At 39.6% G+C, this 15,283-nt stretch overlaps 1 protein-coding gene across 2 annotated transcripts in view; it reads left to right on the top strand.

The window, feature by feature from the left end:
* FBXO18 (F-box protein, helicase, 18) overlaps window positions 1–15,283 on the top strand; it is an 80,479-nt gene that overhangs the window by 31,187 nt on the left and 34,009 nt on the right. For both annotated transcript variants that reach the window (XM_006891865.1, XM_006891864.1), the window contains 5 exons: window positions 5,485–5,653; window positions 7,619–7,841; window positions 8,554–8,641; window positions 8,726–8,812; window positions 10,312–10,448. In XM_006891865.1, the coding sequence (XP_006891927.1) occupies window positions 5,485–5,653; window positions 7,619–7,841; window positions 8,554–8,641; window positions 8,726–8,812; window positions 10,312–10,448 (704 nt within the window). The remainder of the gene's footprint in view (window positions 1–5,484; window positions 5,654–7,618; window positions 7,842–8,553; window positions 8,642–8,725; window positions 8,813–10,311; window positions 10,449–15,283) is intronic.

Below are 15,283 nucleotides of genomic sequence, written 5' to 3'. Positions count from 1 at the left end.
GTTCCTCTTGGCTTTTGCTTGTAGACTGCTGTAATTCTTCAAGTTCTGGTTTAAGTAGACTGTGAGGTAGTCTGCTGATCTGTGTCATTAGTGAGATAAGATTTTTTTTTCCTGCCTGGTGCCCCAGTAGATCCTTGTGTGACTGCTTTCATTGGGGAGCTCACCGCTCTAAAAGAGAAAGGGGCAGCTCACCCTGCCTGAATTTCTCTCAGGTCCCTGAGCTCATGGAGGACTTGCATCATTTGGAGAGGTTAGCACTCCAGGGGAATGGAAACTCAGTCTGTCTGTGGTCTTTCCTCTCTGGTCCAGTTTGCTGGGTCTGGAGGGTGGGGTAAGGGCAGCTGTTTCTATTCTTTCCTCTCTGGTCCAGTAGTTAAGTTCTCTGGGGTGGAAATCTTGTTGTTTTCTGGTTGCAGCCCTCTCTCCTAAAGTCTGTTGTGCACCTTGATCTGAAGAGTGGTACAGTCAGATTCGTTAACTCTATTCACCACTCTCTCTGATGGTTTGCAACAAGTACTTTGTCCTTGTCCTTTTACTCCTAGACCATGTTCCAGTAGATGCTGATTGCTGGGGCCATCCAATTAGGGCATACAGCTGGCAAAATAGGATGATGTAACTGGGAAGTGCAATGTCTTGGATGGATCCTTAGCATTGGTATTGCCCATTTGACCCAAGGGCCAAAGGCCCTAAGACCCAAAGCAGGGCTGAGTGTAGAAGAGAAGGTTCTGAGTTGGCCAGGTGCTGTCCAGGTATGGGACTTCAGTAGGTGGGGCTGGGTGAGGGTGGGACCTGAGAGGAAAGTCACCTGATCAGGGTGCTGACAGTGAGTGTGTCAGGTAGTCAGGGATGCTGGCTTTCAAGGGGTGTCTGAATGTAGAAGAGAAGGTTCTATAGTTGCCAAGTGCTCTTCTGGTGCCAGCAACGGTAATAATTTATTACATGCCTCCTATGTGCCTGACTGTACTTAAGCATGCTATGGGCAGAATAGTGAATGATCCAGGAAGCATCAAAAAGTGACGGAAGGAGTACACAGAGTCACTGTACCAAAAAATAACTGACTGATACAGAAATATTTCCATGAAATAACTTACGTTAAGGATTCAGTTGTGATGAATGAGGAAGTTGGGCTGCTCTCAGGGAATTGGCAAAAAACAGGGCTCCAGGAATTGATGGAATACCAATTGACTTATTTAAAAAAATAGATGCAGTCCTGGCAGTGCTCACTAGGCTGTGCCAAGATATCTGGAGGACAACCACCTGGCCAACTGGAAGAGATTTATATTTATTCCCATTTAATAAAATGTTGATCCAAAAAGTGTGGAAATTATAGAATGATATCACTGAGATCACACACAAACAAAATCCTGCTGGAGATTATCAGCAGACTGGAAGAGTACATAGGTAGAGAACTACCAGAAATACAAGATGGGTTTAGAAGAGGTTGTGGCACTAGTGACATCATTGCCAATGTCAGATGGATCTTGGCTGAAAGCAGAGTACTAGAGAATTGTCTATCTGTCTTTTATTGGCTATGCAAAGGCATTTGACTGTGTGAATTACAACATATTGTGTCTAACCTTAAGGAGAATGGAAATCCCAGAACACTTGATTGTGCTTATGTGAAACTTGTACTTGGACTAGGAGGTAGTGTTCAGAATATTCTGTATGCAGAACAGATTATTCAAGAGGTTAGACTTTATGAGAAGGAATGTGCATCAGGATTGGAGAAAGATCATCAACAACTGCATTATTCAGATGACACAAACTTACTTGCTGAAACTGAGGAGAGCCTGAAGCATTTGCTGCAGAGGGTCAAGGGTAGTTTGCAATATGCATTGAAGCTCAACAACAAGAAGATGGAGATTCTCACCACAGGGCCCCTTGGCAGCACCATGATGGTTGGAGAAGAGATTGAGACTGTTAATTTCAGCTTGCTTGGTTCCACAATCAATACTCTTGGCACCAGCAATCATATAATCAAAAGATGAATTGCATTATGTAAATCTGTTGTCAGAGACTTTCCAGAGTACTGAGAAGCAGTGATGCCAGTCTAGAGTCTAAAGTGCACCTGATCCAGGCCATGGTTTTTGCAGTTACTTGCTAAGTGTCAGAGAGCTGGACAGTGACCGAGGATGGTAGATGAAGAATTGATGTCTTTGAGTTGGATAATGACCAAGGATGACAGATGAAGAATTGATGCCTTTGAGTTGGAGTGACCAAGGATGATAGAAGAATTGATGCCTTTGAGTTGTGGTACTGAAGAAGAGTATTGAACATACCATGGACTACCAAGAAAACTAACAGATCTGTCCTAGAGAGGCTGAAACAAAGGGGCTCCTGAGAGGCTGAAACAAAGCTGCTCCTAGTGGCAAGCATTTTGAGACTCTGTCTCCCATACTTTGGCCGTGTTGCATGGAGGCACCGGTATTTGGAGAAGGATATCATACTTGAAAGGATCTAGGGACAGCAAAGGAGAGGAAGACCTTAGTGAGATGATTGGCACAATAACTGGGCTAATAGTAATAGGTGTGTCAGAAACAGTGAGATTAGCTCAGGCTAGAGCAGGATTTAGAGGTATTGTGCAAAGGGTCGCTATGAGTTGTAGTTAATTCAGTGGCACATAGCAACAACAACATGTTCCTGACAGTGTGCTAAGCATACATGTTTTTAAGATTGGTCAGTTACTCCTAATTTATGTATAAAGAAACTAAAACCCAGAGAAATTAACATAATTTGAATCAGATAAGCAAATAATGGATGGAATCAGAATTCAAAGCTAGATCTATTTCCCTTCAAAAATAGGACTTTTATTCTTTTTCATTTTATCCTCGCCTCTTGCTTCTGCTTTTTTGTTTGTCCCCATGCTAAATTGACTCCCATTATTTCTTTCTTTTTTTTTTTTTTTTTGACTCCCATTATTTCTATGGCTTCTTGATGAAAGCTTTTTAATATGCTCTCTGAATTATTTGGTAAAAATAATCAACATATATGTTTTATAAACACTTCTGCATTATTTTGTTAGTTTTCCAAGTAGTCCTGTTGTGTCTGAAATGAAATTAGGTACTTTTTTTAAATTTAATTTTTGAATTTTATGGGAAAGAAACAGGCCTGTAAAGCTAAAATGATTTTGATAAGTGACACACATGGTGTAGCATATAGCTGGACATGTGGAGGATATATTGTATATTCTTGTTTCATGAATAAAAAGTTTAATAATTGAATGAGTGTTCTGTTGTACATAGGGTTTTCAGAGGCCTGCTATTTCAGAAGTGGATGGCCAATCCTTCTTCCTAGTCTGTCTTAATGTAAATGTTCAGATTTAGAGAAGTATCAGACAGACCAGCAAGTTAAAGGTATATCCTTTATTGTGGAGTTAAAAATTAGTGTCAGTGTTGTCCCTGCCTTTGGCACATGTGTCTTTACCCACTTATTTCTCTGCTCCACCATCCACCAGGATACCCATCCACTTCTACCCACTCCCTTCACATCTATCTCCCATTGACCAGTCCTTGATCTAATAGCTTATATATAATATAAGCTTGGGTTCTGTGATTCCAAACACATCAACTTCTCATAGTTCCTTATCTTGGGACCAGTGTCTCTGAAGTTCATTTGTAATGTTTCCCGAGCAAAGGTGATGCATCCTGTAGAACTGGTATGTAGATAGGTTTTTCTTGGCCTGAGGGCCACAGGCCCAAGGGCCAGGACAAATGCCGCGCAGTTTGGCGTCTTCATTGTTACCTGGGAAGATGGGTGAGGAGTGTGATGGACCCTTTAGATGCCCAGCTTTCTGCCAGTGAGGCTCCTTCCACCCTGTCTGCATGGCCTGCGGAACGAATGCCGCGCGGTTTGGTGTCTTCAGTGTTACCTGGGAAGATGGATGGGGAGTGTGATGGACCTTTTAGATGCCCAGCTATCTGTGTTTCATTGACTGTGCAAAGGCATTTGACTGTGTGGATCATAACAAACTGTGGCTGACTCTGAGAAGAATGGGGATCCCAGAACACTTGATCGTGCTAATGCGAAACCTATACTTGGACCAGGAGGCAGTCGTCAGAATAGAGCAAGGGAACACTGCATGGTTCAAAATTGGGAAGGGCGTACGCCAGGGATGGATCCTATCTCCATACCTTTTCAACCTATATGCAGAACAGATTATCCGGGAGGCTGGGTTCTATGAGGAGAAATGTGGGGTCAAGATTGGTGGACGGTTTATCAACAATCTGCATTATGCAGATGACACAACCTTGCTTGCTGAAACTGAAGAGGACCTAAAGCACATGCTGCAGAGAGGGTCAAGGACTGCAGCCTACAATAAGGATTGAGGCTCAAGGTCAAGAAGACAAAGATTCTCACCACTGGACCAATTGGCAGCATCAGGATGGATGGTGAAGAGACTGAGATTGTACACAGCTTTAGTTTGCTTGGCTCCACAGTCAACACTCTTGGCACCAGTAGCCAGGAAATTAAAAGGCACATTGCCATGGGAATGTCTGCTGTTAGGGACCTCTCCTAAGTACTGAAGAGCAATGGTGTCTCTCTTGAGACTAAGGTGCATCTGATACAGGCCATGGTCTTCGCAGTCACTTGTTATGCATCAGAGAGTTGGACAATGACCAAAAAGGATAGAAGGAGAATTGATGCCTTTGAGCTGTGGTGCTGGAGAAGAGTATTGAGAATACCATGGACTGCTAGGAAAACAAACAGATTTGTCCTGGAAAGGGTTAAACCGGGTGGCTCCTTGGAGGCAAGGATTCTGAGGCTCCGTTTAACATACTTTGGACATGTTGTGAGGAGAGACCGGTTCTTGGAGAAGGACATCATGCTTGGGAGGGTGGAGGGACAGCGCAGGAGGGGAAGGCCCTCTATGGGGTGGATTGATTCATTGACTGGGATAATCGGAATGGGCGTGTCAGAGACAGTGCGATTGGCACAGGACAGAGCGGAGTTTAGGGCTGTTGTACATAGGGTCGCCATGAGTCGCAAGCAACTCGACGGCACATAACAACAACAACAACAATTGAATGAGTGATAGAGAGCAAGGCAGACAAGAAAATTCAGAAAGAATTAGAATTGGAAGTGACTCCTAAACCAATAAAAGCTGCTATTTCTTAATAAAAAGTTTCTACTTAAAATCCTTTTCATTATTATAATGAGTTTTAATAATTGATAATTCTATTTATTCTCATAAACCCTCAAGGTAAGTAAGTGTCCATATATTACTGTGAGAAAACTGAAGTTCAGGTGGCTTGTATTTTATTATATTCAGGTAGAATTTGTTGGAGCCGAGATTCTAACCCAGATTAATTTTATAATCAGCAGCTCTTTTCACCACACTATTTTTGCCAGCACTAAAGAATTAATCTTTACCTTAGTTTTAAGCATGGGGTGAGAAGTATGGATAAGACTAGTTTAAGGTGTCCTTTAGATCATTATTTCCTCACAGAAGCAGCATGTCATGTCCTTTCCTTTTGTCTTCTTCAGGCACTGGAAAGACTTCTACTTTGGTCAAATATGCTGAGAAGTGGTCTGAGAGCAGATTTCTCTATGTGACATTCAACAAGAGCATCGCAAAGCAGGCTGAATTAGTCTTCCCCAGCAATGTCATCTGTAAAACCTTTCATTCCATGGCCTATGGACACGTTGGGCGTAAGTGAGTATTGTTACCATCATCACTGCTATTTCTTATTAATGTTTATAAGAATACAATCATTATGTTCATAGATCCATAATGACTCCAAGAAGCTTTAATGCTATCAACTCCTTTTAAAAGGGAATACATATGAAGATAAAATAACTGATTTACACCTTATTAAATAAAAAATATGATGCTTACAGATAACAGTAACTTTGTGAAGAGCACATTCTCCTTTGCCCAGAACTGAAGCATTGAAAGTCAAAATTACTTGCCTCAAGTTTATTGTACCACAATCGTGATCATGTTTAGGCTATTCGAGGAAGGGAAGGAAGTTGATGAGGTGTACTCTATTCAAGTTTCCTACGGCCTTCTCACCCATCATCACATTGGACTTGAAACCTTCAGGAAAATTTCATTGCCCATCAAGGCGGCTTTCAGTATCCATCCAGTTTTAAATAGTGTTATCTGTGTTACGTGAAGTCATCTTTTGGGTTATTATAAGGGAATTCTTGAGAGCCAATGTAGTATTAACTATTTCAAATCACTTGGGCCTGGCAAAAAAATCTCTTCCTTCCCCCCACCCCCTCTTACCTATATGTACTGGTGAGTTGGAAATGATCCATAGTTGACCCTCTGGTGAGTTTTCAGAGACAGTTAAGATTCAGAGCATATGAGGAGATTGCCCATCTTTCTCCTGCAGAGCAGCTGGTGGATTCAAACCTCATGGCTTTGTGAATGCAACACAGTTTCTTACTACTAGATCACCAGAGATCCAATGTCATATGGATCTTGGCTGAAAGCAGAGAGGACCAGAGGAATGTCTGTGTTTCTTTGACTATGCAAAGGCATTTGTCTGTGAGGATCACAACACATTGTGGTTAATCTTGAGGAGAATGGGAATCCCAGAACACTTAATTGTGCTCATGTAAAACCTGTACTTGAACCAGGAAGCAGTCATTAGAACAGAACAAGAAAACACCGCATGGTTCAAAATTAGAAAAGACGTGTATCAGGCATCCATCTTCATACCTTTTCAATCTATATGTAGAATAGATCATTCTGGAGGCTGGGCTTTATGAGGAATGTGGTATCAGGATTGGAGGAAGACTCATCAACAACCTGCGTTATACAGATGATAAAACCTTGCTTGCTGAAACTAGTGAAGCATTTGCTGTAGAAAGTAAAGTCCTGTAGTCTTTGGTATGTCCTCACCATCAGAAAGACAAAAGATTCTCACCACTGAGCCAATTGGCAGTACCGTGATAAATGGAGAAGAGATTGAGGCTATTCAGCTTACTCAGCTCCACAGTCAACAAACACTTTGGCACCAGCAGTCAGGAAATTAAAAGACAAATTGCATTGGGGAAATCTACTGTCAAGGATCTCTCCAAAATGCTAAAGAACAATGATGGCAATTTAGACTAAAGTGCACCCTGTCTAGGCTATGGTCTTGTAAATTATATGTTATACATCAGAGAACTGGACAGTGACTAAAGATGACAGAAGACTTGATGCCTTGTGTTGTAGTGGTGCTGGAGAAGAGTATATGGACTGCCAAGAGAACAAACATGTCAGTCTTAGGGTGAAACCAAGCTGTCTCCTTGGAGGCAAGGATTTTGAAGCCCTATCTCATATACTTTGGGCATGTGGCCAAGAAGGACCAGTCCTTGAGAAGGTCATCATGCTTGGAAGGGTAGAGGGACAGGGATAGTGCGAGAGAAGAAGACCCCAGATGAGATGGATTGACACAGTAACTGGGGTAATGGGAGTAGATGTGTCAGAGACTGTGAGACTGGTTCATGATAGGTCGGGGTTCATAGCTATTGTGCTTCAGGTTCCTGTGAGTCACAGATGACTTGTTAGCACTTAACAACAACAACACCACTTGTACGTAATATTTGGAGCTAATGTGTAGTGCCATTTGAGAATGCCACATTGCCTGTAAAGCCAGATACTGTTAATTTGTAACATGTATTACAGGTACCAATTAAAGAAGAAATTGAATCTCTTCAAGTTAACACCCTTCATGGTCAATTTTGTCCTTGCTGAAGGGAAAGGTGGATTCATAAGGGCCAAGCTAGTATGTAAGACTTTAGAAAACTTCTTTGCCTCTGCAGATGAAGAAATAACTATTGATCATGTGCCTATTTGGTGTAAAAATAACCAAGGCCAGAGAGTCATGGTCGAACAGAGTGAAAAATTGGTGAGTACCTAAATAACTTAAGTATTAGAGGCCTAGAGAGAAAAGAAAAGAGTTGTTATGGTACATTGTTATTGCTGTCTTTTACTACTTCAGAACTACTGACAGGAAGTTGAAGACCCATCATAATACTGAATTGTACAGTATTTTTTCCTGTTAACTCATAGACATCATATTTAATTTTCATCATTGTCTTCCTTATTTAATGTCTGAGATGCAGAAATTGAATGACTTGTTCAAGGTTATACCAGCTTGTCATTGTGCTTTCGACACTTGGTATCCAGTGTTTTCTACAGATTAGAAATCTCCTTTCACATTTTTTTCCATTATTGATACTAAACAAATACATTTATTTTTTTATATATATGAAGTTTATTCAATCACTTGTCATTCTTTTTATGAGTTAAATGTCAGATTGAATCTAGAAGAATAATCTGTCTTTTTCTGGCTCATCAAACAGTGTAACAGTGATATGACCGAGATATGTCATATTTCTTGTTATTGCCCTATCTCTGCACTTGAAAAACTCGGAAGTATTAAAAGCTTATTGTAGAACCTTTAACAGATGATCTGAGTTCATATTCATATCAGCCTTTAATTTGACTGCTGAACTGTAGAAATTAAAGTGTTTTTTTATTTTTTTTTAAAGTGTTTTTTTAGATGTCATGTTTTTCAGGGTATTCAACTATGAGTTACTGTATTACTTGTTTTCTAGAATAGTATCCTTGAAGCCAGCCGACTTTGGGACAATATGCAGAAATTGGGGGAGTGTAAAGAAGAGGCTTACCAAATGACTCATGATGGTATGAGAGTTTCCAAATATTAGTATCTGTTAAATGTAACTGCATTACTTATGAGTTGTGACTCTTGTTACTCCTTTCTTTTAGGCTATTTGAAACTTTGGCAGCTGAGTAAGCCTTTGCTTGCCTCTTTTGATGCTATCTTTGTGGATGAGGCCCAGGACTGTACTCCAGGTGATAAACTATTCAGGACATCAGTAGTCTCAAATACATAGAAACAACATCATGATTATGTAAGAGGCCATATATGTGAAATAAGTAGATTCTTCCTTTTTTTTTTTGGTAATTTTTTATTTTAATAATTTTAATGAACATTTACAGAGATTTTGGATTTCCATCCATTCATTGCTGCACTTCTCTCCCTTTTTTTTTAAAGAAGAGCAACAAATTATACTCTTACTCAGAAATCCTTTTTATTTGAATTTAAATCATTTTTACATTCCCAAACAGACTTAATTTTCCTCCAAATGTTCTTCTTAGGCTTCTCCTAACATATTAACTAAGGATAAGTTATCATAATAAGAACCGGTAATCTTCATTCATGCTTGCATGGAAAAATGTAGTCAATTTGGGGTGAAAAATTTGTATGAAAGAGCAGATAGTATCATGATTAGGAGTTTGTGGGTCACCTTTAAGTTTCATGGTGTTATGGGAGAAGATAATGGGTCTCATTTTATGAAAGCCTTTATGGCTTTTTACACTTACTAATTTTTCTAAGACTAATGATAAAGTCTGCTGTTAGGGACCTCTCTAAAGTACTCAGGAGCAACAGTGTCTCTCTGGAGACTAAGGTGCGCCTGATACAGGCCATGGTATTTGCAATCGCTTGTTTTGCATCAGAGAGTTGGACAATGACTAGGGATGTTAGAAGGAGAGTGGATGCTTTTGAGCTATGGTGCTGGAGAAGGGTACTGAATGTACCCTGGACTGCCAAGAAAACGAACAGATTTATCTTGGAGAGGATTAAACCAAGCTACTCCTTGGAGGCAAGGATTCTGGGGCTTCGTCTGACATACTTTGGACATGTTGCCAGGAGGGACGGGTCCTTGGAGAGGGACATCATGCTTGGGAGGGTTGAGGGACAACGCAGGAGGGGAAGACCCTCTATGAGATGGATTGATTCGGTGACTGGGGTAATCGGGATGGGTGTGTCAGAGGCGGTGCGGTTGGCGCAGGATAGAGCAGGGTTTAGGGCTGTTGTGCATAGGGTCGCTATGAGTCGGAAACGACTCGACGGCACATGACAACAACAACAACAACAATGATAAGCTGCATTCTTAGGACCAGAAACTGTTTTGGTTTTTTGTACCATGAGAAAATTGTTTCTTTTAATTGAGTGTGCCTGTCCGGTACTACTCTGGTGACCTAGCGAGTAAGGAGTTGCACTGCCATCCCAGAGGCAGATGGTTCATATCCACTTGCTAGAGAAAGATGAGCAGTCTCCTCTTTGGTCGTTTACAGCCTTTCAAAATCGACTGGTGGGTCAACAAGGAGTCAGTTCTAACTTGATGACACTGAGAGATAGAGTGCCTAGTCTGTAGGAGAAGGCAACTTTCTGTTCAGCGTGGTGTAGCTTTATAAAAGTGTTTTCATCCTTATCTTTTAAAAATACGGTTTTACTCTGTGGTTTGGAATTCCTCAGAGCTCTTATTTTCCCTCTTATTTGGTTACAGCTATCATGAATATAGTTCTCTCTCAGCCATGTGGAAAGATCTTTGTCGGGGACCCACACCAACAGATCTATACCTTCCGTGGTGCAGTCAATGCTCTGTTTACAGTCCCACATACTCATGTCTTCTATCTGACTCAGGTAAATGTTCTGTTTGCTTCTGAATCCCCATAAGCTTAGAAGCAAATGTTATATTTCTCTCTCCTAGTTTTTCAGTTTACTGTGTTCCAGGCACCAAGCAGTGCTTTGTTCAGCAGAGGTTCTCGAAGTGTGGCTCTGACGGGGTCTGCAAGGTCAAAACTGCTTTCATAACACTGACCTATCTTTTCTACTGTAGTGACATTTGCACAGATGATATAAAATGCGTAAAACTACTAGCTCTGTGCCAGTAATAAAGGTATTGCCCCCAAATAGTCCTTGTGTTCTTTACTGCAGCATACTTAGAATAACTGAAAAACAGCAATTCATTTAAGATTATTCATGGTGATACAGCCAGAATTTTTAATTTTCATTGCTTTTGAACCTCGAGTACTTCTGTGCTGTTCTGCTTAAGGAAATGTGATGTACGTGGTATACATAAAATCTTTCTGTATTCTGAAATACTATAGCTCTCTGAGAAAAAGTACTTTTATGATTGACTGACTTGTGCCCTGAGCTGTCTCCCTTTTTTCTTGTAATAGTTTTATAAATAACAGTTGACAGGCCTCCTTTGTTATTCAGACTTAAATGACATTCTCTCAAAAATGAATGAAATGGATGTGTGACTTTCAGAGAAATGATGACTGACATTGTTTGTTGTTAAAGATAAAATTCGTGCTTTCAAGTAAAATTTAAATATTGAAAAACTGATGCCACCATGAGCTTGACAAGTTCCCACACAGCATTTTATGATGATACCAGTGAGTTGGTTTTTCTCTAATTTTGAATTACAAAATGTGTCAACATTTAGGATAACGATGCAATTAATATGTAATTTTAAAAGAGACTATTAAAGGTCTGTGAGCTAAATAATATTAATAATAGTAATATAATAGTATTAAGGCAATTAACAGTTCCTTGAATAAGCAGTCAAAAAGGTAAAAAAAAAACAGCATTTGCCTGCGTAAAACTCATAAAGCAGGAAGGGACAAAGAACAAAGCTGAGAGAAAATAATAAATACAAGGAGAGGTAGAAGGCATGGGGTTGCATTTGGGGAAATACAATCACTTTAAAAGAATTGACAGAGATTATTTAATTAAAAACCACTTTGTTCTGCAAAAGTTCACAGAAAGTCTATTCTAAAGTTAAGGTAGAATAAAAAGAAACAGCCGTGGACACACTACAGGAATTTTTGACATGTAGGGTCCCTATGAATAGAAATGATTTGGTGGAAATGGAAAATATTTGCACATTTTTGTCACTTACTAAAACACATCCAATTGTGCACCTTGAAATTCTGAACTTTTATTTTAGAATTTTATCTTCATACCAAATTTTTGTTGATTTAATTTCAACTTATAGCAATCCTTCATTGGCCATCCAAGGCTATAACTCATTATGAAGTAGGCTGCCCAGTTTTTTCCCATGAAGCAGCTAATGAATTTGAACAGTTGACTTCTGGTTAGCAGAAAAACATAATCACATTATCAAGCTTGTTATGTTGTTGTTATTGTTTTTATGTGTTAAATCGCCTGCAACTAATAGGGACCCTATGTACAACTACTTCCAAGCATGCACTATCCTGAGCCAGTCTTACTGACTCCAACAAAATACATATTTTTTCATTTCAAATAAAGTCTTTTAAGCTAAAAAAAAGGAACTACTTCTTTAACACATTGCCTCACACTTTTTAAATTGATGACCATGCTTAGAAACACATTTGCCGTCATTTGCGGCAGTGTGTTAAAGAAATTCTCAAGTTTAGATATTGGTGATCGCTGAACAACATGATGAACATAATATTCAATTTTATATGTAAAAAATACTGAAATGGAAAATGTTTTGTTCCATATATATTTACCACAATTTTAAAAGAATGTTATCTGGTTGTTTTATGTTTTATTATAGTGTAGAAAATCCTGTAACCTACCCTGTGACTTTATTTCTTTGAGTTACTGTAATTGTGGTCTGTCGTGATTTAGGGTGAACACTTGAATAGTTTTGACTTTTTTTAAAAAAAAAACAAACAAAACCAACAAACATAGACTATTTTTAGAACATTTTCAGAATTACAGAAGGAATAAGAATATGATACATCTCTCCCACCTATTTTCTACTTTCATTAATGTGCTACAAAAAGACTCTGAATATTGCACTACAACACTGAGAAGCCAAAGCAGAGGAGAAAATTAAGACCTTAAGGAGCTGAACAGAGATTTCAAAAGGCAGCATGGGAAGACAAAGCAAAGTATTACAATGAAATGTCCAAGGAGCTGGTGTACTGAAATCAAAAGGGACGAACTTGCTTAGCATTTCTTAAGCTGAAGGAACTGAAAAGCGGATTCAAGCCTTGAGTTGCGATACTTAGAATGCTGAAGGCAGAATGTTGAATGACCCAGAAAACATCAAAAGAAGACGGAAGGAGTACACAGAGTCACTGTACCAAAAAGAATTGGCCGACACAGAAGAATTTCATATCAAACAACATATGATGAAGAGCCTAGGGTGATGAAGGAGGAAGTTCAAGCTGCTCTGAAGGAATTGGCAGAAAACAAGACCCCAGGAATTGATGGAATACCAATTGACATATTTCAGCAAATAGATGCTGCCTTGGACATGCTCACCAGGTTATGCCAAGAAATCTGAAGGACTACTATCTGGCAAACTAACTGGAAGAGATCTGTATTTATCCTCATTCCAAAAAAAAGGTGACCCAGCAGAGTATAGAAATTATCAAATGATATCTCTACTATCACATGTAAGCAAGGTCTTGCTGAAGATAATCCAGAAATTACTTGAACACAGCAGAGAACTGCCAGATGTGCAGGCTGGGTTTAGAAGAGAATTTAACACTAGGGACATCATAGCCAATGTTAGATGGATGTTGGATGAGAGCAGAAAGTACCAGAGGAATATCTATCCATGTTTCAGTGACTGTGCAAAGGTGTTTGACTGTGTGGATCTCAACACATTGTTCCTAACCTTGAGAAAAATAGTGTTCCCAGAACAATTAATTGTTCTCATGTGAAATCTCTACTTGGACCAAGAAGCAGTAGTCGGAACACAGCAGGGAAATACTGCATTGTTCAGTATCAGGAAAAGTGTGCATCAAGGATGCATACTATATTTATACCTTTAAATCTATATGCAGAACAGGTCATTCTGAAAGCTGGATTTTATGAGGAAGAATGTGGCAACAGGATTGGAGGAAGACTCATGAACAACCTGTGTTATGCATGCTGATGACACAACCGTACTCATTGAAACTAAGGAGAACATAAGGCGTTTATTGCAAAAGGTCAAAGACTGTGGTCTTCAATATAGATTGAAGCTCAGCATCAAGAAAACAACGATTTGCCACTGGGCCAGTTGGCAGCTTCATGATGGAGGGAGAAGAGATTGACATCAGCTTTCTTGGTTCTACAATCAACACTCTTTACCTCAGCAGTCAGGAAATCAAAAGACAAATTACATTGGGAAAGTCTGCTGTCGGGAACCTCTCTAGAGTACTGAAGAGCAACAGTATCAGTCTGGAGATTAAGGTGCACCTGATACTGGCCTTGGTCTTCGCAGTTACTTGCTATGCATCTGAGAGTTGGACAATGACTAGAGATAATAGAAGAAGTATCAATGCCTTTGAGTTATGGTGCTGGAGAAGAATGTTGAATGTACTGTAGACTGCCAGAAGAACAGGTTTGTCTTAGAGAGGGTGAAACCAGGCTCTTCCCTGGAGGCAAGGATTTTGAAGTTCCTTCTCACATACTTTGACACATGGCCAGAAGTGACCAGTCCTTGGAGAGGGACATCATGCTTGGAAGGATAAAGTGACAGCACACGGGAGGAAGACCTAGGATGAGAAGGACTGATTCAGTGACTGGAGAAAAGGGATTAGATCTGTTGTAGATTAGGAGATTGGCTCAGGGCAGGGTTTAGAGCTAATATACATAGGGTTGCTATGAGTCACAGGTGACTCAATAAAGACAACATGCCACAAATAATGAGCTAATATTGATAGGGTATTAGCACAAACCCTTTATTCAGATTTCCTCAGTTTTTAACTGTTATGTTTTGCTATTTTAGGTTTCCATTCATGCTTCTGCATTACATTTAATTTTCATATGTCTTTAGCCTTTTCTTGCCTGTGGCAGTACCTCAGGCTTTTCTTTTTTCATTCATTTATATTAAGTTTTTAATGAACTTAATGGTTTTAAGGCATACCAGAGGAAATCCTGGTTGAGCAGTGGATTATGCATTGAGTGACTAATCAAAAGTATGGAGGTTTAAACTTATGAGTCACTTTGCAGGAGAAAGAAATCAGTCTGCTTCCAGAAAGAGTTATAGTTTCAGAAATCCCACGAGATAGTTCTACTCGGTTCTTTACAGTTCCTGTGAATCAGGATCAACTTGATGGCAGTGGGGATTTTTATCCTTTGGAGTGGAGTTTATCTTGTGCTTTTCTCATGACTAGACTGTGGGTACAGAGTTTCGGGAAGAAGACTATAGAGATTAAAATGCCGTGCTAATCTGATGATTAAAAAAATGGTGATAATACAATGGAATACTACGTTGCGTTGAAAAACAAGGGACTCATGAAATATTATTCAGAATGGATGACTCTAGAGGACTTTATGCTGCATGAAATATCTCAGCCACAAAAGGGCAAATACTGCATAGTGCTACTGTTGTAGAACAGGACTGACTGAAAAAAATTGGACAAATTATGTATACTCCATTGAAACAGATGAGGGAAAGAACAGTTTAAAAGCGATGTATGGTGGGGTATTATGGTTATGATAAGAGTCCAGAATGAAGGTTGCATAGTGGAATGTACTCGGGG

The sequence above is a fragment of the Elephantulus edwardii genome, unplaced genomic scaffold (genome assembly GCF_000299155.1).
Source record: "Elephantulus edwardii isolate Elephantulus edwardi_28Jun2011 unplaced genomic scaffold, EleEdw1.0 scaffold00105, whole genome shotgun sequence".
Classification (NCBI taxonomy): Eukaryota; Metazoa; Chordata; class Mammalia; order Macroscelidea; family Macroscelididae; genus Elephantulus; species Elephantulus edwardii.
This window is presented reverse-complemented; position numbering and strand designations above follow the sequence as displayed.